Source organism: Thalassophryne amazonica, chromosome 7 (assembly GCF_902500255.1).
Source record: "Thalassophryne amazonica chromosome 7, fThaAma1.1, whole genome shotgun sequence".
Classification (NCBI taxonomy): Eukaryota; Metazoa; Chordata; class Actinopteri; order Batrachoidiformes; family Batrachoididae; genus Thalassophryne; species Thalassophryne amazonica.
Window position 1 is genome coordinate 75,822,537 of NC_047109.1, and position 27,858 is coordinate 75,850,394.

General features: G+C 42.1%; 1 protein-coding gene across 2 annotated transcripts in view; it reads right to left on the reverse strand.

Moving 5' to 3' along the window:
- Positions 1 to 69: 69 nt before the first annotated feature.
- ephb6 (eph receptor B6) overlaps positions 70 to 27,858 on the reverse strand; it is a 105,322-nt gene continuing 77,533 nt past the window's right edge. The window contains exons 6-19 of one of the 2 annotated variants that reach the window (XM_034174570.1): positions 16,008 to 16,163; positions 12,413 to 12,684; positions 11,998 to 12,079; positions 11,312 to 11,436; positions 11,050 to 11,212; positions 7,187 to 7,301; positions 7,040 to 7,101; positions 6,769 to 6,885; positions 6,423 to 6,670; positions 6,100 to 6,318; positions 5,863 to 6,012; positions 2,274 to 2,458; positions 2,038 to 2,196; positions 70 to 1,649 (exon numbers count right to left, since the gene is read on the reverse strand). In XM_034174570.1, coding sequence (XP_034030461.1) covers positions 1,544 to 1,649; positions 2,038 to 2,196; positions 2,274 to 2,458; positions 5,863 to 6,012; positions 6,100 to 6,318; positions 6,423 to 6,670; positions 6,769 to 6,885; positions 7,040 to 7,101; positions 7,187 to 7,301; positions 11,050 to 11,212; positions 11,312 to 11,436; positions 11,998 to 12,079; positions 12,413 to 12,684; positions 16,008 to 16,163 — 2,159 coding nt within the window. In that variant the 3' untranslated portion in view covers positions 70 to 1,543. The remainder of the gene's footprint in view (positions 1,650 to 2,037; positions 2,197 to 2,273; positions 2,459 to 5,862; positions 6,013 to 6,099; positions 6,319 to 6,422; positions 6,671 to 6,768; positions 6,886 to 7,039; positions 7,102 to 7,186; positions 7,302 to 11,049; positions 11,213 to 11,311; positions 11,437 to 11,997; positions 12,080 to 12,412; positions 12,685 to 16,007; positions 16,164 to 27,858) is intronic. The other variant, XM_034174571.1, reaches the window with a different exon arrangement.

The following is a 27,858-nucleotide window of genomic DNA, read 5'->3' on the forward strand; positions in this document are numbered from 1 at the left end:
CCAGTTTCGCTACAGTGGCTGTTTCCTAGTAACCCTGACTGTTGTGTAGTAACCCTGACTGTTGTGTAGTAACCCTGACTGTTGTGTAGTAACCCTGACTGTTGTGTAGTAACCCTGACTGTTGTCTAGTAGCCCTGACTGTTGTCTAGTAGCCCTGACTGTTGTCTAGTAGCCCTGACTGTTGTCTAGTAGCCCTGACTGTTCTCTAGTAGCACGGACTGTTGTCTAGTAACACTGACTGTTCTCAAGTAGTACTAACTGTTGTCTAGTAGTGCTGACTGTTGTCTAGTAGTGCTGACTGTTGTCTAGTAGTGCTGACTGTTCTCAAGTAGCCCTGACTGTTGTCTAGTAACACTGACTGTTGTCTAGTAACACTGACTGTTGTCGAATACCCCTGACTGTTGTCGAATACCCCTGACTGTTGTCGAATACCCCTGACTGTTGTCTAGTAACACTGACTGTTGTCGAATACCCCTGACTGTTGTCTAGTAGCCCTGACTGTTGTCGAATACCCCTGACTGTTGTCTAGTAGCCCTGACGGTTGTCTAGTAGTACTGACTGTTGTTGAATACCCCTGACTGTTGTCGAGTCACACTGACTGTTGTCGAGTCACACTGACTGTTGTCTAGTAGCACTGACTGTTGTCTAGTAGCACTGACTGTTGTCGAGTCGCACTGACTGTTGTCGAGTCACACTGACTGTTGTCGAATACCACTGACTGTTGTCGAATACCCCTGACTGTTGTCGAGCTGTGCTTACTGTTGTCTAGTCGCCCTGACTGTTGAGTCGCACTGACTGTTGTCTAGTAGCCCTGACTGTTGTCTAGTACCCCTGACTGTTGTCGAGCCACGCTTACTGTTGTCTAGTAGCCCTGACTGTTGTCTAGTAGCCCTGACTGTGGCATTACTGTAATTTTGGCCTCTGCGTTGATGATATTTTGATGGAACAGTGTTCAGTTTTTCTAGAAAAAATAAATGGTAAAACTTTCTGAAGCAAGCCACCAGGAATCTAAGAAAGAAACTTTTTTTTTTTTTTTACAAAAGTTTTCAGTATATGGCAGTTGGAGCAGAGAGGAAGAAACAAGTACCAAAAAAGGCTTTGATTGTCTTCACGCAATTCTTTGTGAGGAGACACCTCCTCAGTTACTATACAAAAAAATTTCTTCACAGTTGTCACTGAGGGTGCATAAATAACATTTTAGTGAGGGACACAAAATGAGGATTTAGAAAAAAGAGATTGAGAGGTCGGAGTGGTTGTAGGAAAGTAGAAGTACAGTGGAATGAAGTGGAAAAACATGGAGGAAATTTTCCTCCACCTCTTCTGGAAGTCATGAACCTCTCTTCGACCTGGGCAGCAGCTCTCACAGTGTCTCTCTCTCTTCTGTCGCCGGTGGGAAAAGTTCACCCTTTTCACTCCTTCTGAGTTTAGTGTTGGACTTTTGTCCTTAAACAAAAGCACCTTCTTGTTTTGTTTTGGCATAAAATGTGCTTCAGACACTACTAGTAGAACCATAGAAATCAGTGGCACTAGATGTTTGTGGTTTTCACACCTCCACCTGGCCCTGCATCAGATAGGCTCTGAGCTTCTGGGCTGCACTCACGATTTTCCTCTGGTGCCCGATCAAGTTCACCCCAAGACTCTGGACATCGCTGAAATAGAGAGTAGACTTTTAATGTAACACTCCAGCTTCTTGTATGCGTATTCTCTAACACCAGGTTTGCATGTTTTAACATAAGATGAGCTAAGATAAGGTGAGATGTGATGTATCAGAATATTAATCATCTGGTCAGTGAATGCAGGTGTCCTTTTTAGAAATTCTGTGTGTAGAGTTTTTTTGTGTGGGATCCAAAGGATGCCTGAAAGTCCAGTGCAGTCTCAGAGTTGTAGAACTGTGTTTTGCAAATGATGTATGTATGTATGTCAGATGCTTTAGAACATGACCTCTGGTGCAGTTGAGTGTGAAGCGGCTGGGATGAGTGGAGTTTTCGGATAAAACATGAAAATCCACTCAGGACATTAACACCAAGTTATACTCACTCTAATGTGAGCCTGCTGACCCGATCTAATGTGTCCAGGTGTGCCCGTTCAAAGTCATCCTGATATCTCTCCATCCTCAGTGCCTTCAGCCAATCGCTGACTGTCGCCACCAACGATAAATCTGTGGGGGTGGGGCTGAGCAGCGGCTGGGAGCAGCTTCTGTTAAGTGGGGAAATATAAAAAATGAGACGATTATCATGCACCAACATGTCTGAAAGCAGGAATGACTGCCTCACTGGGTTGGCTCTGATTTGAGGGAGGCAGGATGCCTGATTAGTCGATCCAAGGAGGACAAGAGTGACTCGAACCCTAGACGATCCACTCGGTCAGCCTGCCAGCATTGAAGCATCAGAGCATGCAGGGCTGGGGGGCAGTTTTGTGGAGCTGGGAGACGATACTGCTCTGCTACTGCTTTCATCACCTGGAGGGGGAGAGAGAGAGGGTTTGCAGGGTCAGAAAGGAGCAGAGCAGATGGTATGAGGAGTTTTTGTAATTGCCTTGTATAAAAGGTCGCAGACCACTGAGGGCATGTAAAAGTGACAAAGAGAAAAACGTACAAACTGAAGAGACCTGGCATTTTGCAACCATTTAAAAGTATGTATTACAGTGGGTGGGGGGTGGGGGTGGAAGGGCTAAATAAATGTCTTAATATTAACTGCAGTATTACATACTGTAGGCCCTAAGACCCATTGGGTTGGTGCTTATTCCTGGATACCACAGGTCACGTTTTGACTCTTGTTCTATTTTGCTGTTTTATAAGTCATTCTGGGTTATTTCTCGTCATTTTTCCTCATGTCATTTTGTAATGTTTATTAGCTGCGCTATATATAAAACAATCTGGAGGAAAAGCTGCTGGTGGTGTTCTACACAGCCACCATTGAGAGCATCCTGATGTACTGCATCACACCGTGGAATGGGGGGGTGCTCAGCAGCAGACACGAGAGCGCTGCAGAGGGTGATCAAAACGGCCCAGGGGATCACAGGCTGCTCTCTACCCAGCTTGGAAGACACTGCCAGCTCTCGCTACCTCAGCAGAGCTGCCAGCATCAATAAAGACACATCCCACCCCAGCAACCACCTGTTTGACCTGCTACCCTCCGGCCGAAGGTATAGGTCAATCAAAACTAGACAAACAGACTCAGGGACAGCTTTCTCCCCAGAGTGATCACTGCACTGAACAATAACAAATCACTCTAATCTGCACCTTTCAAGTTTCTTGTGCAATATCTGTAAACCATGTGCAATATTCCCATGCAATATGATTCCACAGTTGTATATAATTCTTGTTTTACATTTTACTTGGTCCACATTTTATTTTACCTTATGTTTATTTAGTTGTACATATACAGTAGTGTTCAGAATAATAGTAGTGCTATGTGACTAAAAAGATTAATCCAGGTTTTGAGTATATTTCTTATTGTTACATGGGAAACAAGGTACCAGTAGATTCAGTAGAGTCTCACAAATCCAACAAGACCAAGCATTCATGATATGTACACTCTTAAGGCTATGAAATCGGGCTATTAGTAAAAAAAGAAAAAAAAAAGAAAAGGGGGTGTTCACAATAATAGTAGCATCTGCTGTTGACGCTACAAACTCAAAACTATTATGTTCAAACTGCTTTTTTAGCAATCCTGTGAATCACTAAACTACTATTTAGTTGTATAACCACAGTTTTTCATGATTTCTTCACATTTGCGAGGCATTAATTTTGTTGGTTTGGAACCAAGATTTTGCTCGGTTACTAGTGTGCTTTGGGTCATTGTCTTGTTTAAACACCCATTTCAAGGGCATGTCCTCTTCAGCATAAGGCAACATGACCTCTTCAAGTATTTTGACATATCCAAACTGATCCATGATACCTGGTATGCGATATATAGGCCCAACACCATAGTAGGAGAAACATGCCCATATCATGATGCTTGCACCACCATGCTTCACTGTCTTCACTGTGAACTGTGGCTTGAATTCAGAGTTTGGGGGTCGTCTCACAAACTGTCTGCGGCCCTTGGACCCAAAAAGAACAATTTTACTCTCATCAGTCCACAAAATATTCCTCAATTTCTCTTTAGGCCAGTTGATGTATTCTTTGGCAAATTGTAACCTCTTCTGCACATGTCTTTTATTTAACAGAGGGACTTTGCAGGGGATTCTTGCAAATAAATTAGCTTCACACAGGTGTCTTCTAACTGTCACAGCACTTACAGGTAACTCCAGACTGTCTTTGATCATCCTGGAGCTGATCAATCAGCAATCCTGGAGCTGATCAATTCTTCTATCCATTTTGATGGTTGTTTTCCATTTTCTTCCACGCGTCTGTGGTTTTTTTTGTCCATTTTAAAGCATTGGAGATCATTGTAGATGAACAGCCTATAATTTTTTTGCACCTGCGTATAGGTTTTCCCCTCTCCAATCAACTTTTTAATCAAACTACGCTGTTCTTCTGAACAATGTCTTGAATGTCCCATTTTCCTCAGGCTTTCAAAGAGAAAAGCATGTTCAACAGGTGCTGGCTTCATCCTTAAATAGGGGACACCTGATTCACACCTGTTCGTTCCACAAAATTGACGAACTCACTGACTGAATGCCACACTACTATTACTGTGAACACCCCCTTTTCTACTTTTTTTTTTTTTACCAATAGCCCAATGTCCTAGCCTTAAGAGTGTGCATATCATGAATGCTTGGTCTTGTTGGATTTGTGAGAATCTACTGAATCCACTGGTACCTTGTTTCCCATGTAACAATAAGAAATATACTCAAAACCTGGATTAATCTTTTTAGTCACATAGCACTACTATTTTTTCACATAGGCCCCCCCCCCCCACTGTTATGTTCTGTTCTATGTTCTATGTTATGTTCTGTGTTAGTGTCGCCTGTGCGCCTGGACTAAACCATTGTACAACTGTGCAGGGGTGGAAGGGCCCTCAGAGATCTTTCAATATTATTGTTAGAGCAGAATTATGTTTTTGCAACATTTATACATTAATTCTAATTATATTCTTTTACAACATGAATTGTATGGACATTAATAACATGCAACACAAAAATGTATTTAATGCCAGTTTTTTGTGGGCACCCCCCATGCTCTGGGCCCTGGGTACATAGTACCCTTTACCCCCCCAGTCCGACGCCCCTGTCTGGTTGTACGAAATCTTGGTTGTTTAAAGTTACATTTTCTCCTTAGATTGTAATCCCCTTCATGATTTTTGAACAGTTGTTGAATATTCCCCGGTAATAGATTATTTGTTGCTTTGAACCTTATTTGTGCTGTTTGGTATTGCACAGCGTCAGTAAACTCATACTACCTGTCTGTCCTTGCACAAGACACTTAATCTGCCCTGTCTCAGTCCACCAGCTGTAAATGGGTACCAGCCTTTGCTGGGGAAGTAAATGTGAAGCATCAATGTAAAACACTTTGAGCATCTCCCCCTGCACACAATGCCAATTCATCCCATCACAGGTTATTTCCCCGGCCAAGGCTGGTACCCATTTACAGCTGGATGGACTGGGATAATGCAGATGAAGTGTCTTGTCAAAAGCAACAGGTGTGTAGTGTGTTTGGGGATCAGACCTAGGTCCGGACCATTAGTAGCCCAACTCCTATCCCATCCTTGAGTGACCTGCTCTGGAGGTCACTCAACTGAAGTCCAGTGGACATAAAATTAACAAAGAATACAGTAAAAAATTTCCATTGTTTCTTCACATCTTTAATTTATTGCACAAATACTGAGCCCTTTAGGGTGCAACAGTTAAAATGTATTACTACAGGTGAGGACTGAAAAGGATGTCCTCCTCTCAGGTTATACTTTCCAGCATACTCACTTCCTTATTGCTCATGTCCCAATATGGGCGCTCTCCGTATGACATTACTTCCCACATCAGTATGCCGAAGCTCCACACATCACTAGCTGAGCTGAACTTGCGATGCTGAAAGGCCTCCGGCGCTGTCCATCTGACAGGAATCTTACTTCCCTGATGCAGGAAGACACATGAACAATTAGGCATTATGAAGAAGGTTGAACCACAAAGCAGGATAATTCAACATTTCTGTGCACGTACCAGTGAGGCGGTGTACGTCGGTATGTTGTGGTCCAGGCCCCTCATAAGTCGTGAAAGACCAAAGTCAGACACTTTACAGACCAGGTTGGAGTTGACCAGCACATTCCTGGCGGCCAGATCCCGGTGGACAAAGTTTCTCTCTGAGAGGTAACACATCCCTGCACCGACTCCCCTGAGCATTCCGACTAGTTGGAGAACACTAAACTGGCCTTCATTTTCCTGATGGTTGCAGGAGGAGAAGAAGTGCACAGAGTAGAAGGAAAGAATATTGGTTCAAAATGGAATGAAACAACAGATGAAAAATGGACAGCATGTTGCCTCACCCTGAGGAAGGCATCCAGAGGCCCATTCTCCATGAACTCAGTGATGATCCTCTCAGGGAGGCTGCGAGTGATCACGCCCTCTAGCTTCAGGACATTGGGATGGTCGAACTGGCCCAGAACGCCTGCTTCACTGAGGAACATCCCCCTCTCTCTGTCAGATGCTCCCCAGCGTAGTGTCTTCACAGCTACCAGCACCTCCCGTCGACCCAGCGGGCGGTAACAGCCACGAGAAACCTCCCCAAACTGAGCTGAGGTCAAGAGGACGTGTCATAACACAACTGTTAACACAGAATTGTTGGAAATAATTTCAGCACAGTTTAAGAATAAATAAGATCACCAGGTGTACCTGCACCAATGACTTCCTCAATCTTTAGGTGAGTGGGATCTATCTCACGGGCAAACTCTTTGACCGCCTCACTGGGGTCTTCGTACGTGGATGGATCTACATAATACTTGACTCCGCCTGAAGATAAAAAAGAAAATTAATCCATGTTTGTATTTTTTGTGCTATTCTGATTCCAGTCCCTCAACAGGGGCCCCTGGATACTTTAGTTTGAGATTGTCTTTCTAAACATAGTAAGTATCACCATAAGGTACGTAGATTTAGAAATACTCACTCTCACCTCGGTTACTGATGTACCTCTGCAGCCTGTCGCTGTATGGACTCTCCCTCCTCTTACTGCCATGAAAAAGGCATGTGAGAATTTGCACATAAACAAAATCTTACATCATGGCATGTGATTATGTGCATAGAAAAGACCTACCTGCGAAATACCACCACAACCACAATCGCTGCTATGACCAGGAGAAAAGCTGCACCGCCCATGACAGACCCAACCAGGAGAGGCAGCTGGTGCTGGATCTGCTGCGAATGCTCTTCTATGGAAAAAACATCAGCTGTGAACAAGTGTCAGCTATTCAGTCTTATTTTAATCAGATTTCAACATTGTCAACATTGTGAGATTGGGATTTTTTTTTTTTTTTTTTTTTTGCAATTTTTTTATGAAATAAGGTTGTCTTCATCGTCCTCTTCTTTCCACTGCTCCTTTTTGAGGTACCCTAGCAGGTCATCAGCAGATCCTTTCTCTGTCATGACAACCATCTGCATGTCCTCCCTCACCATGTACCACATCCATAAATCTCCTAGATCAGGGGTGGGCAATCATGTGCCATGAAGGGCCAAGACACTGCAGGTTTTCCTTTCAACCAATCACCTCAGCAGGTGATTTCATTCATGATCAGGTGTCTCAGCAGCTGATTTCATTGACGATCAGGTGTTTATGTTCAAGGGAGAAGCTCATCAGCAACCCACCTGCTGAGGTTATTGGTTGCAAGGAAAACCTGCAGTGTCTTGGCCCTCGTTGCCCACCCCTGTCCTAGATGATGGGCTCGAACCAGATCTCCTGCACCCCTGAGGGATTTATGAAGGCAAATTTGGAAATCTTATTCTTGGACAATTACAAATCTGGTTGTCTGCTGCAGGTAATCTGTTGGTGGGTGTGACTGTGACATACGTGCCAAGTTTGAGACTGAATCAGTTTGGTAATACTTCCTGGCAAACGGCAGATATGTCTTGTCCAGAAAAGATACACAGCAAGGACACCAAATCTTGCTCTTTGTTGTTTATTTTATTGGCATTGTTGTAGATTATGTTATATTTCTACAGTTGTGTTACACAGGAGCTCAGTTTAGATCTGTATGACTTGTATGTACAAGTATAGTGTATTCCCCTTCACACACCCACCAGCACCACCAAACAGTCCCAAGGACCGAGATCATCAGCAGATCTAGCTACACTAAGAAAAAATGGATTGTAATTACAAAACTGAGGGAGGAGATATGGAAGAAGACAACAGCAGTTGCCATATATAGAGGACTGTGCAAAGGTTTTAGGCATCCCAGGGTTATAATAAAAGTTGTGTTTCATGCCTCTCCCCCTACCCCCTTTTTTAGTGGCATGTCAACACAAAATCAGTTGAAACAAAAGTAAAGAAGTTGCACATTTTTGCACAACTTTGCACATTTTTTCTTTTTGGTATTGTCATCAGGGGAGGTGGCCAAGTGGTTAATGTGCTTGGTTTCAGTTCGGAAGGTTCTGGGTTCAAATCCCACCCCTGCCACATTTCTCCATGTATACATGTATATATCTGTGTATGTATGTGTGTGTGTGTGTGTGTGTATGTATATATATATATATATATATATATATATATATATATATATATATATATATATATATATATATATATATACTCAACAAAAATATAAACGCAACACTTTTGGTTTTGCTCCCATTTTGTATGAGATGAACTCAAAGATCTAAAACTTTTTCCACATACACAATATCACCATTTCCCTCAAATATTGTTCACAAACCAGTCTAAATCTGTGATAGTGAGCACTTCTCCTTTGCTGAGATAATCCATCCCACCTCACAGGTGTGCCATATCAAGATGCTGATTAGACACCATGATTAGTGCACAGGTGTGCCTTAGACTGCCCACAATAAAAGGCCACTCTGAAAGGTGCAGTTTTATCACACAGCACAATGCCACAGATGTCACAAGATTTGAGGGAGCGTGCAATTGGCATGCTGACAGCAGGAATGTCAACCAGAGCTGTTGCTCGTGTATTGAATGTTCATTTCTCTACCATAAGCCGTCTCCAAAGGCGTTTCAGAGAATTTGGCAGTACATCCAACCAGCCTCACAACCGCAGACCACGTGTAACCACACCAGCCCAGGACCTCCACATCCAGCATGTTCACCTCCAAGATCGTCTGAGACCAGCCACTCGGACAGCTGCTGAAACAATCGGTTTGCATAACCAAAGAATTTCTGCACAAACTGTCAGAAACCGTCTCAGGGAAGCTCATCTGCATGCTCGTCGTCCTCATCGGGGTCTCGACCTGACTCCAGTTTGTCGTCGTAACCGACTTGAGTGGGCAAATGCTCACATTCGCTGGCATTTGGCACGTTGGAGAGGTGTTCTCTTCACGGATGAATCCCGGTTCACACTGTTTAGGGCAGATGGCAGACAGCGTGTGTGGCGTCGTGTGGGTGAGCAGCTTTCTGATGTCAATGTTGTGGATCGAGTGGCCCATGGTGGCGGTGGGGTTATGGTACGGGCAGGCGTCTGTTATGGATGAAGAACACAGGTGCATTTTATTGATTGCATTTTGAATGCACAGAGATACCGTGACGAGATCCTGAGGTCCATTGTTGTGCCAACATCCAAGAACATCACCTCATGATGCAGCAGGATAATGCACGGCCCCATGTTGCAAGGATCTGTACACAATTCTTAGAAGCTGAAAATGTCCCAGTTCTTGCATGGCTGGCATACTCACCGGACATGTCACCCATTGAGCATGTTTGGGATGCTCTGGACTGGCGTATACGACAGCGTGTACCAGTTCCTGCCAATATCCAGCAACTTCGCACAGCCATTGAAGAGGAGTGGACCAACATTCCACAGGCCACAATTGACAACCTGGTCAACTCTATGCGAAGGAGATGTGTTGCACTGCATGAGGCAAATGGTGGTCACACCAGATACTGACTGGTATCCCCCCCAATAAAACAAAACTGCACCTTTCAGAGTGGCCTTTTATTGTGGGCAGTCTAAGGCACACCTGTGCACTAATCATGGTGTCTAATCAGCATCTTGATAAGGCACACCTGTGAGGTGGGATGGATTATCTCAGCAAAGGAGAAGTGCTCACTATTACAGATTTAGACTGGTTTGTGAACAATATTTGAGGGAAATGGTGATATTGTGTATGTGGAAAAAGTTTTAGATCTTTGAGTTCATCTTATACAAAATGGGAGCAAAACCAAAAGTGTTGCGTTTATATTTTTGTTGAGTGTATGTATGTATGTATGTATGTGTGTGTGATTGTGTAGATATGTATTTATGAAATTTTGTTTGTGTGTATATATTTCTTATTTTTTAGTATAAGGGGTGGGTATTTATAAGCTTTGCTTCTGCCCTCACCCTTTCGGCCACACAGGACCTTTGTAATGTTGCTTTGTTATGAGTTTTTTGTTTTTGTTTTTGTTGTTGAATTGTGTGCCAAATGAACTCATTCATTCATTCAATATGTGAGCTAATTTTTTTTAATCCCGTGATAATACGAGCGAAGTGCCGCTCAGCTGAAAGGCAAAAAAAGAAAAATGCTTAAAAAGTCAGGGAGTCTTGGGGGGAGGGTCCGCCCCCTCCCCAGAAGCTGAAAGGTATTAGCCATGCTCATGCTCCCTAGAACCATTTCATTGAAAAAAGTCTGAAGGACCTAAATGACATGGTTAGATGGTGAGGAGCTTCCAGGACTGTGAGAGGCAAATAAAAAATGCTTAAAAAGGCGCGGCCCCCAGAAGCTGAAATGTTTTAGCCATGCTAATGCTCTCCTGAAGCATTTACTCAAAAAAAGATGCAAATAATCATGCAATAATAAAATGATTCATATGTTAAGTCGAGTTTTTCTTATAGTTTGGCATGAGTTATACAAAAATAGAATCTGTAAGAACATGGCTACTAGCATAGATGCCTGCATCACTGATAACAATTTTCAGGTTTATTTCTATATTAATTGATTCTGTTTGTTGTTTTAGTGCTATTAAAGGAGTACCCAGATGCAGCGTGGTGAAATAGATGGTGTTGCTATATGGGCCGTAGCCTCGCTCATTTCGAGCTCTGATCTGGAATGCGTAGATGGATCCAGGGATCAGCGTGTCGACGGTCACTGTGTTGGTCTCACTGTACACTGTCACGGCAGTGTCCATGTCTGAACCCTGAGGGACACCGGAACAGCAGAAGTACATTTTGGTAACTTTTTGCGCACATTCCTTTGGAAAATACATGTGTTTGTACGTATAGGTGTTACTACTCACCTTATCATAGTATCTCAGCTGGTATTCCAGAATGTCGCCGTTGGGCCTGTCAGGTTGAGGCCATGAGAGAGTGATGGAGTCTGGGGAACGGCTCAGCTGGTGCATCATGGGAACTGTACTGGGAACTGTGGGAGACAAAATTTGAGGTCAAGGGGCTGTGACAATATCAGATTACCGTGCATTTGTCCACCACTTCGTCCCATGCACAACTGAATACTGGTTGTGAAAATGACCACATGGGGGCAGCGTTACAGAAGCTGCTGATGATATTGTAAAGCCTGTGGAGTTGTGTTTATAAGCTCTGTCCAGGACGTAGTTGCTGCCTGCTGCATCACTGAAAGACATTTCTACCATTCAGTTCTTTTAATTGATAGATAAAATTCATCCATTATCCTTGTGGACCACACAATGCCCTGCTGTCCTTTCTTTCATACACTAGTCTACCTTCACCTCCCTTTCTCTCTGCCTCTTTGTCTTCCTCTCTTCCTCATTTGTTCATTTCTCCTTTCACATTGACTATAATTGGAGCTGACAGGATATTGTAACCTCGAGCAACCTCCTGTCCAGAGAGCAGGAGCACAAAGAGAGAGACAGAAAAGTGAGAGAGAGAGCACAGTTTTTTACACAAACAGCATCTGAGCGTCTCCTGTCTTTCATCTCGTCTTCTTCATCTGTCTCACACTCACCTGACTGGCTTGTTGTGAAATTGATGCTTGCGTATTGAGGCGGGAAAGGACTCAGAGCTGACACCTCATTCATGGCTTGCACCTGTCAATAAAAAGAAACGGCACACAAAGCTTTTTTGTTGTTGTTGGCGGGGGTGGTGGTGAGAAAGCATCGGGATATATCATGACATTAATAAGAAAGAAGCAGTGATTTACTGGGTTAAGCCTGGATAAATAATACATGTTATTGTGTGTTTGTTGACGTGCAGCTCAGAGAATGATAGATCACAGGGGACCTTCTGTGGCCTCAGGAAATGTTTCACCGTACATCAAACGTCAGTTAAAGCTGCCGCCACATAAACACAGACATATAAAACAGCACTCAAACACTATAAAAATACACTGGATGGGGAATTGATGTTAGCTGTTGGAGTACCTGTATGAGATAAGTGACTCTGGTCAGCAGGTTGTTGAGTGTGACTCTGGTTTGTTTTAGGCTGGTTTGGGCCGGGCTGAAAGCGACGCCTTCCCCACACCAGGAGCATGACGCTGGGTTACTGAAGGTGGCTGAGGGGCAGATGCGACACACCACCCCGTACCATACTTCACTTCTGCCCCCCAAGTCCACTGGGGGGCGCCACCTTAAGGACACGCCTCCATCTCCGCTCTCGTACTCCCATGTCAGAGAGACTGGGGCCGATGGGGGAGCTGGACAGAGACAGAAATACACATGGATAATCAGTACACTGAAGACGGGACGGAAGCATCTGGAAAAAATGTTTCAGAGATGAACATGCTGGAGAAGACGTTTAACCAAGTGGGTGTAATAGAAAGAACATAAAGTTTGTCAGCAAGACGGTGTCAGCTATTTATAGATTGGAAACTAAAATCTAAAAAATGCCTAATTGTTAAATACCTCAATATCCAAACATCTTAAAAAGACTATGTACTAAATATACATAGTAAGCCCCTTTGTTTTTACTGGGGGTTCCCACAGCAGATCCAAGCTGGATTTGCATATCCCTGACACAACTCCACACTATATGGAAAAATATGGGAGGGGTGGGGTTTGAACCAGGAAGTTTCCACACTGAAACCAAGCGCACTAACCACTTGGCCACCAAACATGCTAAATATACAACATACATAAAATATACACAATAATGTAGGGAATAACTCAACATATGCACACCTACCAATCCAACCTAACCTGCATGTCTTTGGATGTGGGAGGGAACCAGAGGGAACCCACATAAACACGGGGAGAACATGCAAACTCCACACAGAAAGGCCACAGGGGCCCTTCTGGCCCATGACTTTCTTGCTGTGAGGCAACAGTGCTAACCACTAATCGACCGGGCACATCACTAGATGACGTCTGCAATATAAATGCATTTGTGTTTCTACATTTAAAAAAGGAGCCAGCTTTCATATTTTCTTCAAACCTTTTCAATAGGATTTCACTTTTTGTAATTTTGTACTAGCTTATGAATCTTACAGTGGGGAAAATAAGTATTTGACCCCCTGTCAGTTTTGCAGGTTTTCCCACCTACAAAGAATGGAGAGTTCTGTAATATTTATCGTAGGTACACTTCAACTGTGAGAGACAGAATCTAAAAAAAAAAAAAAAAAAAAAAAAATCCAGAAAATCACATTGTATGATTTTTTAAAATAATTAATTTGCATTTTATTACATAAAATAAGTATTTGACCCCCTACCAACCAGCAAGAATTCTGGCTCTCACAGACCTGTTATTTTTTCTTTAAGAAGCCCTCTTATTCTGCACTCTTTACCTGTATTAATTGCACCTGTTTGAACTTGTGACCTGTATAAAAGACACCTGTTCAGACACTCAATCAATCACACTCCAACCTGCTCACCATAGCCAAGACCACAGAGCTGTCTAAGGACACCAGGGACAAAACTGTAGACCTGCACAAGGCTGGGATGGACTACAGGACAACAGGCAAGCACCTTGGTAGAAGACAACAACTGTTATGATTATTTATTAGAAAGTGGAAGAAACACAAGATGACTGTCAATCTCTCTCGGTCTGGGATTCCATGCAAGATCTCACTTTGTAGGGTAAGGATGATTCTGAGAAAGCTCAGAACTACACAGGAGGACCTGGTCAATGACCTGAAGAGAGCCAGGACCACAGTCACAAAGATTACATTAGTAACACATGATGCTGTCATGGTTTAAAATCCTGCAGGGCAGCAAGGTCCCCCTGCTCAAGCCAGCACATGTCCAGGCCCGTTTGAAGTTCACCAGTGACCATCTGGATGATCCAGAGGAGGCATGGGAGAAGGTCATGTGGTCAGATGAGACCAAAATAGAGCTTTTTGGAATCAACTCCACTTACCATGTTTAGAGGGTGAGAACAACCCCAAGAAAACCATCCCAACTGTGAAGCATGGGGGTGGAAACATCATACTCTGGGGGTGCTCTTCTGCAAAGGGGACAGGACGACTGCACCGTATTGAAGGGAGGATGAATGGGGTCATGTATTGTGAGATTTTGGCAAACAACCTCCTTCCCTCAGTAAGAGCATTGAAGATGGGTCATGGCTGGGTCTTCCAGCATGACAGTGACCCCAAACACACAGCCAGGGCAACTAAGGATGGGCTCCGTAACAAGCATTTCAAGGTCCTGGAGTGGTCTGGCCAGTCTCCAGACCTGAACTCAATAGAAAATCTTTGGAGGGAGTTGAAACTCCAAACCTGAAAGATTTGGAGAAGTGGACCAAAATCTCTGCTGCAGTGTGTGAAAACGTGGTCAAGAACTACAGGAAACGTGTGACCTCTGTAATTGCAGACAAATGTTTCTGTACCAATTCTTAAGCTCTGTTTTTTCTAGGGGGTCAAATACTTATTTTATGCAATAAAATGCAAATTAATTATTTAAAAATCATACAGTGTGAGTTACAGGATTTTTTTTTAGATTCTGTCTCTCACAGTTGAAGTGTACCTACGATAAAAATTACAGACCTCTCCATTCTTTTTTAGTGGGAAAACCTGCAAAACTGACAGGGGGTTAAATACTTATTTTCCCCACTGTATGTCTAACAGAAAATGTGAAAGTTTTAACCTGAAAATTTTGAAATTTAGCATCACGACTGAATTTTTTTTAATTTCAATTCATTTTCATTTATATAGCACCAAATCACAACGAATGTGCCTCAAGGCGCTTCACACAAGTAAGGTCTAACCTTACCAACCCCAAGATCAAGCACACAGGCGACAGTGGTAAGGAAAAACTCCCTCTGAGGAAGAAACCTCAAGCAGACCAGACTCAAAGGGGTGACCCTCTGCTTGGGCCATGCTACTGACAGAAATTACAAAACAATTTACACAACAATATAAAGAAAATGTTACTGTGCACAGGACAGGAGGGTTTCCAAAGCAGACGCACTGAAAAAAGAATGTTTGAACCAACTTAAAAAAGTGTTACAATTTGTAAAAACCTGAATGAATTAAGTTGTTTGAACTTAAGTTTGTAAGTTAGAGTTGATTTAACTTTCAAACATAAGTTCAAACAACTTAATTCATTCAGGTCTTTACAAATTGTAACACTTTTTTTTTTAAGTTGGTTCAAACATTCTCTTTTTTCAGTGCACCACGCCCATCTCTGGATGGGGCTGCACCTCAAACAGACACACCAAAATGGGTGTAATGTGGTCAAACTTTCTGCTTGAAAAGTAATCAAAACACCTGTTATTGAAGAACAAAAATTTTTCGTGGTGCTTTTATTTCATTTTCTTAGTGTGGCCCACAGCAGATGTCATCCCACTGAGTCTGGTCTCAGTGGTTTCTTCCAATAAGGTTTCTTCCTATAATTAAAAGAAACACCTGAGGGAGGTTTTCTTTACCACTGTCTCTAATGTGATTGCTCATAGGGTAATTATGTTTTAATCTGATGCTGTATAAAAGAAAATGTAATTAAACTGAAAAAGTACTATATTGAATATTTCCTTCCAATACTATTAAATGTTCTATTATGTGGATCCAAACAAAGAAACAAAGCTCACTTGTGCATGCAGATGAGTTGGCATCGTTGGCTGCTCGGTAAAAGCTGCTGCGACATTCACACACACGGGAACCTTCCTGGCTGGTTCTGCTGTTGGATGGACAAACTGTACAAGGGACAGAACCTGAAACCGACTTGAAGTAACCCACTGGACAAGCTGACGAGACAAGAGGAGACACAAGACAAAGGACTTCATTCACCAAATACAGTGGTCAGTGTTTGCTTTGAGCCAGTATTCTCCAAAGATAAAGATGTCAAGTAAATCACAATTTTAGAAACAGAAGGCACGTTCAGGTGATAGAATTATGGGCATGCATCATAAAAGTGAAATTCAAACTAAAGTATACTGCATGTACTTTACTGAAAGTCAGTGCATATAAGGTATTGTTTCATTCCTCCATGCAAAGTCAGCCATTTGATAGTTACAGTCAGGTCCAGACATAAATATTTCACAAGCGACACAATTTAAAAAAAAAAAAAATTGTGTTTCTACAAAAATGTGCTTGTAATATTGATTTTTTTTTTTTCCTTTAGTTCAAGGGGTTCAACAAATAAAAATGGACAATATGTATAAAATGGCTGTAATTCATAAATACTTTATACAATATTTGAATTAAATCCTTTGAGTTAAAAGCTAAAAGTCTACACTACAGCTGTATATTGTTTGCAGCGTTGCCACAGTTACTTTGAAAAAGTAATCCAATTACTGATTACTGATTACTCCTTGAAAAAGTAACTTAGTTACTTTACTCATTACTCAGTTTTAAAAGTAACTAAGTTAGATTATTAGTTACTTTCAGCAGCTGCTGTCAACACCCCCCGCCACCTCAACATGAAAATGATAACCCGTTTTGCCAATATTCACTTTGTAGTCGCACTTTCTTGACTTCAATGAACATAAATACTTGTTTTATAAAAAGTTAAATAAATACATCTTTCTTTACCTCATATTTAACTGTTGACAGCTTTGTAATGGTAAAACTTACAATTTCTAACTAACATTGTTTATAAATGTAACTATTAAATTCTTTCTAAACATTTTAGCTGTTGAAATTATTATTATTATTATTATTATTATAAGTAATATTAGTAGTAGTAATATAATGAAAAAATGTCTTCAAAAGTGTTCCTTTAATCTAGGGCTGTTGTGGGGGGAGTCGCATCCAGCCCCCTTCCCGCATGGAAAAGGTAAAGTTTTATCAGCATTTTTATGTCATGTCTTCCTCAGAAAGAGACTTCAAGTGCATTTGAGTGGAAAGAAGCGTTAATATTTATAACACATCGCGGATCAGCTGTTTTAGCGAGGAGACACAGTGCCACAGAGTTTTAAAGAAAAAAAAGCATAAAAATGATTTGTAAAACCATAGCTCTGAGCGTCACCGTGCTTTGAGAAACAACTGTTTTTCAACTCAGAGCTGCTGCACAACAACTGAAAAACTGCAGCTCGCTGAAAGTGGGCGAAGTGGACAGTTTGACCCACAACACAAAAATAATAGTAATGCACAGTGACTTAGAGAAGTAACTTAAATCTGATTACTGATTTGGAAAGATTAATACCTTAGATTACTCATTACTGAAAAAAGCAGTCATATTAGAGTAACATGTTATTAAGTAACACATTACTGGCATCAGTGGTTGTGGTGTTGTCAGATTTTTTTTGTTTCCAAGTTTTTTGGTTTCTGAATTCTTTTTCAGATAATTTTCACAGAACATTGATTATCTTTGCTATACACAATTTGTCATTGGTTTTTGGCACTTGGTTTCTGACTGACAACTGGAAGATAGACAAACCTCTTTTCTTCACCCTGTACACCTCAGACTTCGAAGCACCAAATCAATAGAAAAAGCAGGTTTGTTTTGCTGATGTAATATACAATATACGAGGTCTGTCCAAAAAGTAACCGACCTTATTATTTTTTTCAAAAACTATATGGATTTGAATCACGTGTGATTGCATCAGCCAAGCTTGAACCTTTGTGCGCATGCGAGTTTTTTTCACGCCTGTCGGTTGCGTCATTCGCCTGTGAGCAGGCTTTGAGTGAGCAGTGGTCCACCCCTCTTGTCGGATTTTTGTTGCGAATAAAATGTCTGAATGATTTGGAGCTTTGCTGCATCAAATTTTTCCAGAAACTGTGAGAGACCTCCAGGTGGACACCATTTGGAAAATTGAGATGGCTTTCAGGAATGATTTTATGGGGATTACACAGATTAAGGAGTGCTCCAGCCGGTTTAAATACCGGCCACAGCGTCTGAGAGCGCAACGCACTCCGAGCGCCGATCGACAGGCTGAAACCCTGCTGAAACAACCAGATCATTTCCAAAGTGAAAGCTGTGTTGATCCGGGACATTGTGTGACTACCACAGAAATGACAAGAGAGCTAGACATAGCACTTTTGCGGCACATTCCACTGTTACAGGAGATTTTGTAATGAAAGACGTGCGGAGGATTTCGCGCGTCGGCACGGAGCTGCTCATGATGCGCAACAAAAAAAACACCTCCGTGTTGGAAGTCTCACAGGACATGTTGTGGCATGCCCAGCTGTTACACAATTTCTCGGATACTCACTCAACTGAAAAGCCATCGAAAGCCATCTGAATCTTCCGAATGGTTTCCAACACGGAGGTGTTTTTTTTTTGTTGCGCGCCATGAGCGGCTCCGTGCCGACGCGCGAAATCCTCCGCACGTCTTTCATTACAAAATCTCCTGTAACAGTGGAATGTGCTGCAAAAGTGCTATGTCCAGCTCTCTTGCCATTTCTGTGGTAGTCACACAATGTCCCGGATCAACACAGCGTTCAGTTTGGAAATGATCTGGTCGTTCCAGCCTGTCGATGGCCGCTCGGTGCGCCGCGCGCTCTCCGCCGCTGTGGGCCGTCTTTAAAAAGGTTTTAACACTCCTTAATCTGTGTGACGCCGACAGAATCTTCACCAAAAGCCGTCTGAATCTTTTGAACTTTTCAACTGCCTGTCTCTAACAGTTTCTGAAAAAAATTTCATGGAGCAAAGCGGCAGTCGCTCTGCCATTTCCCTGACAATGAAAATCCGACGAGGGGGGTGGACCAGTGCTCACTCAAAGCCTGCCCACAGGCGAATGACGCAACCGACAGGCGTGAAAAAACTCACGCATGCGCACGAGGGTTCAAGCTTGGCTGATGCAATCACACGTGATTCAAATCCATATAGTTTTTGAAAAAAATAAAAAGGTCCGTTACTTTTTGGACAGACCTCGTACATGTATGTGGCCTGGACTTACTGGGCTTGTTGCAGGAAATTATCTTGTCATCACATGCATGATGGAAATTAGCCAGGAATTAGTCTGTTTTACAGTTTCTTTCACTTCCAAAGCCGAGGTCTGGTGGCCACCAAGGCCACCAGTGATTGTTAATAGTTTTAGGGATTAGTGCCGTAAAGTAGATTGGCTTGTGATTCCTTTTGAGACCCTGTTTGCAGGTTTTGTCTTTGCTCAGCAGTGATGTCCTTGTGTGGACACAGGAACTGATTCACAAGTTCTCTACTATGGCTTTTAACAGGAGTGTTGACCGTTTAAAAATTTCTTAAAACTTTTTGCTCCTACATGCAAAACCATTATCAGAATTATGTATAATTATTCTACAATAAAACACTGAAAGACTGTGAAACTGCATGAGGATCAAAATAACCCTGAAATTACAGCGAGTGATGGAGGCTTCAGAAATGTCAAATCAATTCCAGTTCAAAGAACGCGTGTTTTCTCCTCCTTTCACTGGAAATATCGTTGGAACCTGCAGGGTGCTTTCCTGAACTGATGTTTTCACTGTGGCAGAGGGTAAAGTTTGTGAAATTGTTAATGTCAGGATAAGACAGCTGTGTGGTGTTTTGGCACAGTTCTATACCACCGGAGTCTGCAGGCCTCTTTCTCTGCGTGTCTGTGAGATTACTGCGTGAACTGCCTCCTTTAAGGTCAGTGTGAGTACACATCTAATGTTATTTTAAATAGAACTTGGTCACAAACGTGCACCATGTCATAAATTGGACATGGCATGTAGATGAATAGATAGCACGGAAAAGTGTGGTGGGATAAGATAAGAAGGCAGTAAGTGACAGAGTGAGAGAATAAACAGATAAAAGGCTTTCTGTGTTCTCACTTGTCTCAAAGGGGTGCGTTTGCTTTCAAACAGGTGTAAAGAGGAAAAACAGGAGATGGAGATGGGGGGAAAAGGATAAAAAGAGATCACTTAGCAGGAATAAAGTTGCAGGGTTGCATATTTGAGAGTCATATGATGTAATATTGACTGCAGAGGAGGAGTTGCCGTCACATTTGTGTTTTCTTATGGATGTGACACAAAGTCTGCAAAGTTTTCTCCCCAGTGGCGGCATCATAGTTTTTTTTTTTTTTTTTTGTCTCGAGGGACTAGGTGGAACCATGATTGTCCTCTCTGATTATTACAAAAATACATAAAACATGAAGAAGTGAGAAAAACACCTGTGTTTTGTTTGACACCGATTCATGGTAATTAATTATTTGTAATTCAGTGATTCTGTGTAGCCTTGACATGACATAAATGGTAAATGGACTGCATTTATATAGCACTTTTCCATTTGCATCAGACGCTCAAAGTGCTTTACAATAATACCTCACATTCACCTCCATGTCAGGGCGCTGCCATACAAGGTGCCCACTACACACTGGGAGCAATAGGGGATTAAGGACCTTGCCCAAGGGCCCTTAGTGATTTTCCGGTCAGGCTGGGATTTGAACTGAGGATGCTCTGCTCTCAAGCCCAACCACTAGACCATCACCTCCCCTGAGATCAAGCCTGTCTGATGTTAAAACCACTTTAACATTGACAGACTTTTCCAACATGTTTAAGCTACACTCACTTTACTAGGTAAAGTGAGTGTACCTTCAACGCTTTCTGGAACTGCCTCCAGAAACACAATTGTTGTTCCCACCAAGCAAAGTGGGATTAACAACACCAAGGCAAAGGTTCAAGGTACAAACAAGGAGGTGGGTTGGAGTTCCTACTGGACACAAGCCTCGAGTGTCCTCGGTCCCACTGTGAAGGGGTTTGCCAGGAGAGATCTTGGTATGAGGATGTTTCAAAAGAAACAAACCCCAGCTAAAACCTCCACAAAGCGCCTAGGCACCAGGGCGTATGAAGAAAATGGTGCAGCTTCTCCCAGTGCTGTGGGGAGACATCTCCTCTGTAGCAGTACTCAGCTGGGTCATCCACCAGATCAGCGGTGTCATCCACCAGATAGTTCTGATCCTGGACCCCAGCAACAACACCATCAATGGGCTAAAAGAATCCAGTGAAACTGCATCATTGTAAATTGGTCCAGTGGGGAGAAGAAAAAGAACTCTCACTGCTTCTCCTACTCAAACTTGAGAAGTGGGGCAGGAGATCAAAGGCAGTATTTGAGGAGAGGAAAGGTCACCATCTTGAAGAGAGCCCTCGGATACAAAGCCAGTAAGTCACTCACTTTATTAGGTACACCTGTTCAGTTGCTTGTTAGCATATATAGCTAATCAGCCAGTCGCATGGCAGCAACTCACTGCATTTCGACATCTAGACGTGGTGAAGATGACTTGCTGAAGTTCAAATCGAGCATCAAATGGGGAAGAAAGGGGATTTAACCCCCCACCACCCACCTCATTTTGGCTTGTCAGTATCTCACAAATAAAAAGTGAAATTTCCCATCGATTGGATATAATCAAAAAATCAAATCAATTTTATTTATATAGCGCCAAATCACAACAAACAGTTGCCCCAAGGCGCTTTATATTGTAAGGCAAAAGCCATACAGTAATTACAGAAAAACCCCAACGGTCAAAACGACCTCCTGTGAGCAAGCACTTGGCGACAGTGGGAAGGAAAAGCTCCCTTTTAACAGGAAGAAACCTCCAGCAGAACCAGGCTCAGGGAGGGGCAGTCTTCTGCTGGGACTGGTTGGGGCTGAGGGGAGAGAATCAGGAAAAAGACATGCTGTGGAAAAGAGCAGAGATCAATCACTAATGATTAAATGCAGAGTGGTGCATACAGAGCAAAAAGAGAAAGAAACACTCTGTGCATCATATACAGGCTTAGAAGGGGTTAAGTGGCTTTGAACATGGCATGGTTGTTGGTTAGCAGTTATTTCAGAAACTGCTGATCTACTGGGATTTTCAGAGGTCAGAGGAGAATGGGTAGCTTGGTTGAGTGGACGTCTGCGTGATGCCAACATGTCAATATGGACCAATATCTCTGAGGAATGTTTCCAGCACCTTGTTGAATCTATACCATGAAGAATTAAGGCACTTCAGAAGGCAAAAGGATGTCCAACCTGGTACTAGCAAGGTGTACCTAATAAAGTGGCTGGTGAGTGTATATTGAATTCAACAGTTATGACCAAGCTCAAAGGTCATGTGACCAACAAAAAACTGATGTTTGGGTTTGATTCATGTTTAACAGTAGGCATCTTTAAACACTTCTCCAAAATAGCTATTCTGAGTTTGATTTTTCAAGATCAACCCCACTGAGAACACAATACCCCCACGAGCGCTACAACTTCATTTGGATACAAAAAAGCACAATATGATGTCACAGTCAACATGGCTGCATATACAGTGAATGGTAACGCTTCTCTAAAGCGTTTGAAATCTGTTGAGTGTATTTTATGTGCTCCGGTTACATCTCTATATATACAGTAATTATCTAGCTTGCTCAGAAAAAAAAAAACTGTCTTGGGTGCCATGGTGTCCAAGGTCAAGCAGGGGGATGATGTAAATGATGCAAAACCAACTTCCAGCTACAGAGATATGAACATAATCAAAAATTGCAGTAAAAATTGCATTCATAAAACCACATCATACAAGTTCATAAAAACACAGCAGAATAAATATACAAAACAAAAACCAAGAAAAATAAGGTGCAAGTCAGTGTAGACTTAAGTGCAACAGTGAGTCCTTAGGTGTTATTTAGGAGAGCAATGGCTGTGGGAATAAGAGTTTTTTAGTCTGTTGGTTCTGCCAGGCGTCTGCCCAAGGGCAGAAACTTAAATTGTGAGTGCAGAGGGTGTGCCGAATCCACCATAATTTTCCTGGCTTTTGACACAATCCTTGTTTTAAAAAGGTCCATGATGTCCGTACACTGAGTTCCCGTAATTTTACCACATTCCTTGACAATATTACAAAGACGGTTGCGATTCTTAAGGTTCAATAAGTTGAGCCAACACAGGAAGGAAAAGGTTAACACAGACTCCACAAAGCAACTGTAGAACATTTTCATGAAGACACCATCTACGTTGTAATTCCTAAGTTTTCACAGGTGCATTCTTTGATGCGCCTTACTGCACACTGCATTAACCTGCAATTCAAAAGATAATTTATTGTCAATTTGGGTGCCCAGACAAACAAACACATTCACACCCACACGCACACCTACGGACAAGTTTCCAATCCACCTAACCTGCATGTCTTTGGATGTGGGAGGAAGCCAGAGCACCCAGAGAGAACCCACAAAAAAACACTGGGAGAACACGCAAACTCCACACAGAAAGGCCATAGGTGGGAATCAAACCCATGACTTACTTGCTGGGAGGCAACAGTGCTAAGCCACCGTGCTGCCTCACACACATCTAGATGTGAGGAATTAGGCAGAATAACAGAAAAACTACACAAGTGTTACATAAATCAATGGTGCTCCGGTCAGTGGTGGACTGTTGTTTGTAATTTTTGCCAAGGATGTGTTCAAGGCAAACTAACTATAAAATAGATAGATTTTGCAGGATGTGAGAAGCATGAACTTGCTGAGTTTATCACAGGGCAGTGCAGAGACAACATCTCATTGGTGCTATGGGCACTGAGGGTGCTACAGGAATGGATCAGTCAGAATGTGAGAAAATGAGGCTGAAAAAGAGAATTTTTCTTTCAAAAGAAAATGTCAGTTTTCTGATGATGTTTCTGAAATTCTTGGTGGAGCTACAACCCCTTCAGATAACCCCATAGTGCTGCCTAAGATCCCCATCTCCAATCAAAAGAGCCGCCCTCTGACCTCCCACTCCATCCACCCGTCCTTCAAAGTCGACAGCTCGAGGCCGTGGTGAACACTGACTGACAAGCCTCGAGCTGCATCGGTAAGGACAGAGGAAACAGGGAGTGGAGCAAAGAGGAGGTACAACTGCAGCTCCTCATACAAATCCAGAAACTGGGGGATGAGTTGGGACTTTATTTTTATATTTTTTAAAGATAATAACTATGGCAGACAAGAAATTTAACAGCAATTATAGTGACGATGAAGCAATTTAAAAGAGGAAATGAATAAGGAAGCACCATGGGAGGCAGCAGTAAGAGGATTACCGGGAAAGGCTGTGAGGCCTTAGTGAGGAAAATTAAAAAAAGGCTAAAAAAAATTAACAAATGAGAAAAAAATAGATTTCAAACAAATGAAGAGAAAATGAAAAAAAAAGAGAAATCAGTTATGTAGTTAATTTATTAAACTTATAACACTGCAGACCATCAGCCTACAGAAATTTCTCCTTTTTTTTCTCTGCCTGTGTCATACATTCATCCTCTTTTTTGGCTCCCAGCATAGTCTCTCTCTCTCGCTCTCTGTCAGGGACACAAATACACTTGCGTGTGTGTGAATGTGCGCACACACACACATACACACACACACACACACGCACAAGCTCGATCGCAGATGCGAGCACACAACAGGAGAGATGGGTACACATGGTTCCAACTGTAAATGCCTTTGGCTTCCTTTTCACTGCCCTTTCTTTCTCAGTTCTGCAGCCCAGCCTGAAAATATTCACAGTGTGCTTGAATGTCAGCCCCATAAGACGCTACGGCACGTCAAATAGGTTATCTGTGCGTTTTTTTTTTTTTTTTTTTAGCTTGCCTCATATAAATGCGTGACTTGTAATTGTCCATGAAATATGATGGAGAAAAGCTCAAGACATTATTTAATTCTGGGTCTTTTAGTGAAGCTTAGGGCTAGTGGCTGGTGATCACCTTAGTATTTCCTGTTTTTCTTGTTTAATGCTGGCAAATTATACTGTATTTCTTGTCTTTCTGATGCCTGATTCTGTTTTTTCCCTCCGTTTAAGGTGCAGCTCCATCCAGAGATGGGTGTGGTATTTGTGCCGGAGACCCTCCTGTCCTCTGCACCAACAGCTTTTCCTGTATATTCATTTTAAATCGCATTCAGTTTCACTTTGAGACTGGTCTACTTGAGGTTTCTTCCTCAGAGGGAGTTTTTCCTGACCACTGTTGCTCTGGGGGTTAGTAAGGTTAGACCTTACTTGTGTGAAGCGCCTTGAGGCAACTCTGTTGTCATTTGGTGCTATATAAATGAAAATTAATTGAAATTGAAAAATTTGTTAATTTTTCTACTGTGAACACTGTGAACTTTGTAAATATCCAAATGAAGTCAAAGCCCACTTCAGCATCCTGCATTTTTCTGTCTTCAAAATTACATAAGAATCAAGCACAGCTGCTCAGCCGTGTTTCTGTTCCCCGCTGTACCGTCTCCCTTGTTGGATGCAAATGTCAAAGAAGAAAAACGTTGTTCGGTAACAGCAGACAGCTGCCTCTTGTCTTCTGCATCTTTATCATTTTGTCAAAAGCATTGAGGTGAGCTTTGAATGTCACAATGATCCAAAAGATGCCAAATGGATGTTCTTGTTAACTTATTTCCAACAAACAAGTGTATAAATAATTGAAGAATGATCTTTGAGAAACTGCCAGCTGTTGTTTTGTTGCTGTTTTATATTTCAGTCAGCTGCTTCATTTCATAACAACTTAAAAAGGTGGAGTGTGGATTTGAAGTAAACGTATATGTGAATAAAAAGGCATCATAGAAATAAGATCAGTTACAGAATTTAATTTCAGGGTATTTACTTTTTCCTTTTGCCTACAGAAGAAATAATCTTAAAGAAAAATGTATAAATATTATGTTATACAGACATATAACAAAATTGGTGTTAGATTACTTAAGAATACTGTTACATTATGACACTTTACAAAGCCATGGTGCTTTACTACTTACAGTGTGCAGAGTAATTGTGCTGGTTATTTAGTATTTGAGAGTTTGAAATATATAATTTTAAAAATACAATATATGTTGTATTCTCCATCAGAAAAATAAACAGATTAAGAAGGAACCATCAGAGTAAAACTACTGAACTATTGAGTAAAAACCAACTTATACCATGGTCAGTGAGAATTCCATGTCTAACTGGCGTGCATTATTTTCGTGTATACGCACATGTAGTTCAGCGAGTTAATTCACTGTTATAATCACTCCGCTCTGGTCATCACCATAGTGACACCCAAATCAGTTGGCGCAGATCACCTGTGTTTTGACAGGTGAATGACAGAAACGCGATAAAACATGGATTTCCAAGTGAATTTTAATATTTTTGGCCAAAATAAAACATTTGAGGAATGGAAATAGGAGTGCAAACGAGAAGAACAGCAAAAGCAACGGCATAAAGATTTAACATCGGACGAACTGGACAAGATTGAAGACGGGAAAGAAGAAGAGAACACAAAAAAAGTTAACTCAAATAAATATTTGTGTTAGCTCATTATGTGGGACCATGGTATAAGCAGATTAAACAACTCGAAGCTGTGCATTATACGGTTTGAATGCACTTCGCAGAGTCTAAAACACCACTCTGCTTCGCGTCGTGTTTTAGACTCCGCGTCGTGTATTCAAACCGTATAATGCACAGCTTCGAGTTGTTTAATCCTTACATAAAACGTCACGCAAGGTTGAGATCATAGTAGTCTGGAATTGTTAAATGGTTTGAGGTGCTGATGAGCAGATGTTTCCTCCTGTGGTCAACTGTGGGATCATCCTTCACCCTCAGCCAGCAGCTCAGTTGGTTTCACTTCGGCAGTGCGAGTCGGGGTTCACCCACCTAAATGGCAGGTGGGTCATAAGTGGGAATCGACTGATTATCAGCGAGGCCGACTATCTGCCGTTTACCGTCTGGCTGATAATTGGGCAATTAATTGGCTGATAATCGGTCGATCTGCCCTGCTGATGGGATAGACCGATAATTGGTTGGGCTGATAATCAGCTGATTATTGGCCAATTATTGGCTGATAGCTGATTATCAGTCTGTCCTTAGTCATAAGCGTTATCTTGTCCCAACCTGCTACTCTAACATTGCCATGGCTTCAAAGATCATCACTGTCTCAACCCTACACTACTCAGTAAAGCCTAAATATTAGTGACTCACTTTCAGAACATACTGTGAGGAAAATAAGTATTTGAACACCCTGCGATTTTGCAAGTTCTCCCACTTAGAAATCATGGAGGGGTCTGAAATTTTCATCTTAGGTGCACGTCCACTGTGAGAGACGTAATCTAAAATAAATAAATAAATAAAAATCCGGAAGTCACAATGTATGATTTTTTTAAATAATTTATTTGCATGTAACTGCTGCAAATAAGTATTTCAACACCTGCCAATCAGCAAAAATTCAGGCCCTCAAAGACCTGTTAGTCTGCCTCTAAAAAGTCCACCTCCATTCCACTTATTATTCCAAATTAGAAGCACCTATTTGAGGTCGTTAGCTGCATAAAGACACCTGTCCACCCCACACAATCAGTAAGATTCCAACAATTAACATGGCTAAGACCATAGAGCTGTCCAAAGACACCAGAGACAAAATTGTAGACCTCCACAAGGCTGGAAAGGGCTACGGGGCAATTGCCAAGCAACTTGGTGAACAAAGATCAACTGTTGGAGCAATTATTAGAAAATGGAAGAAGCTAAACATGACTGTCAATCTCCCTCAGACTGGGGCTCCATGCAAGATCCCACCTTGTGGCGTATCAATGATCCTAAGAAAGGTGAAGAATCAGCCCAGAACTCCA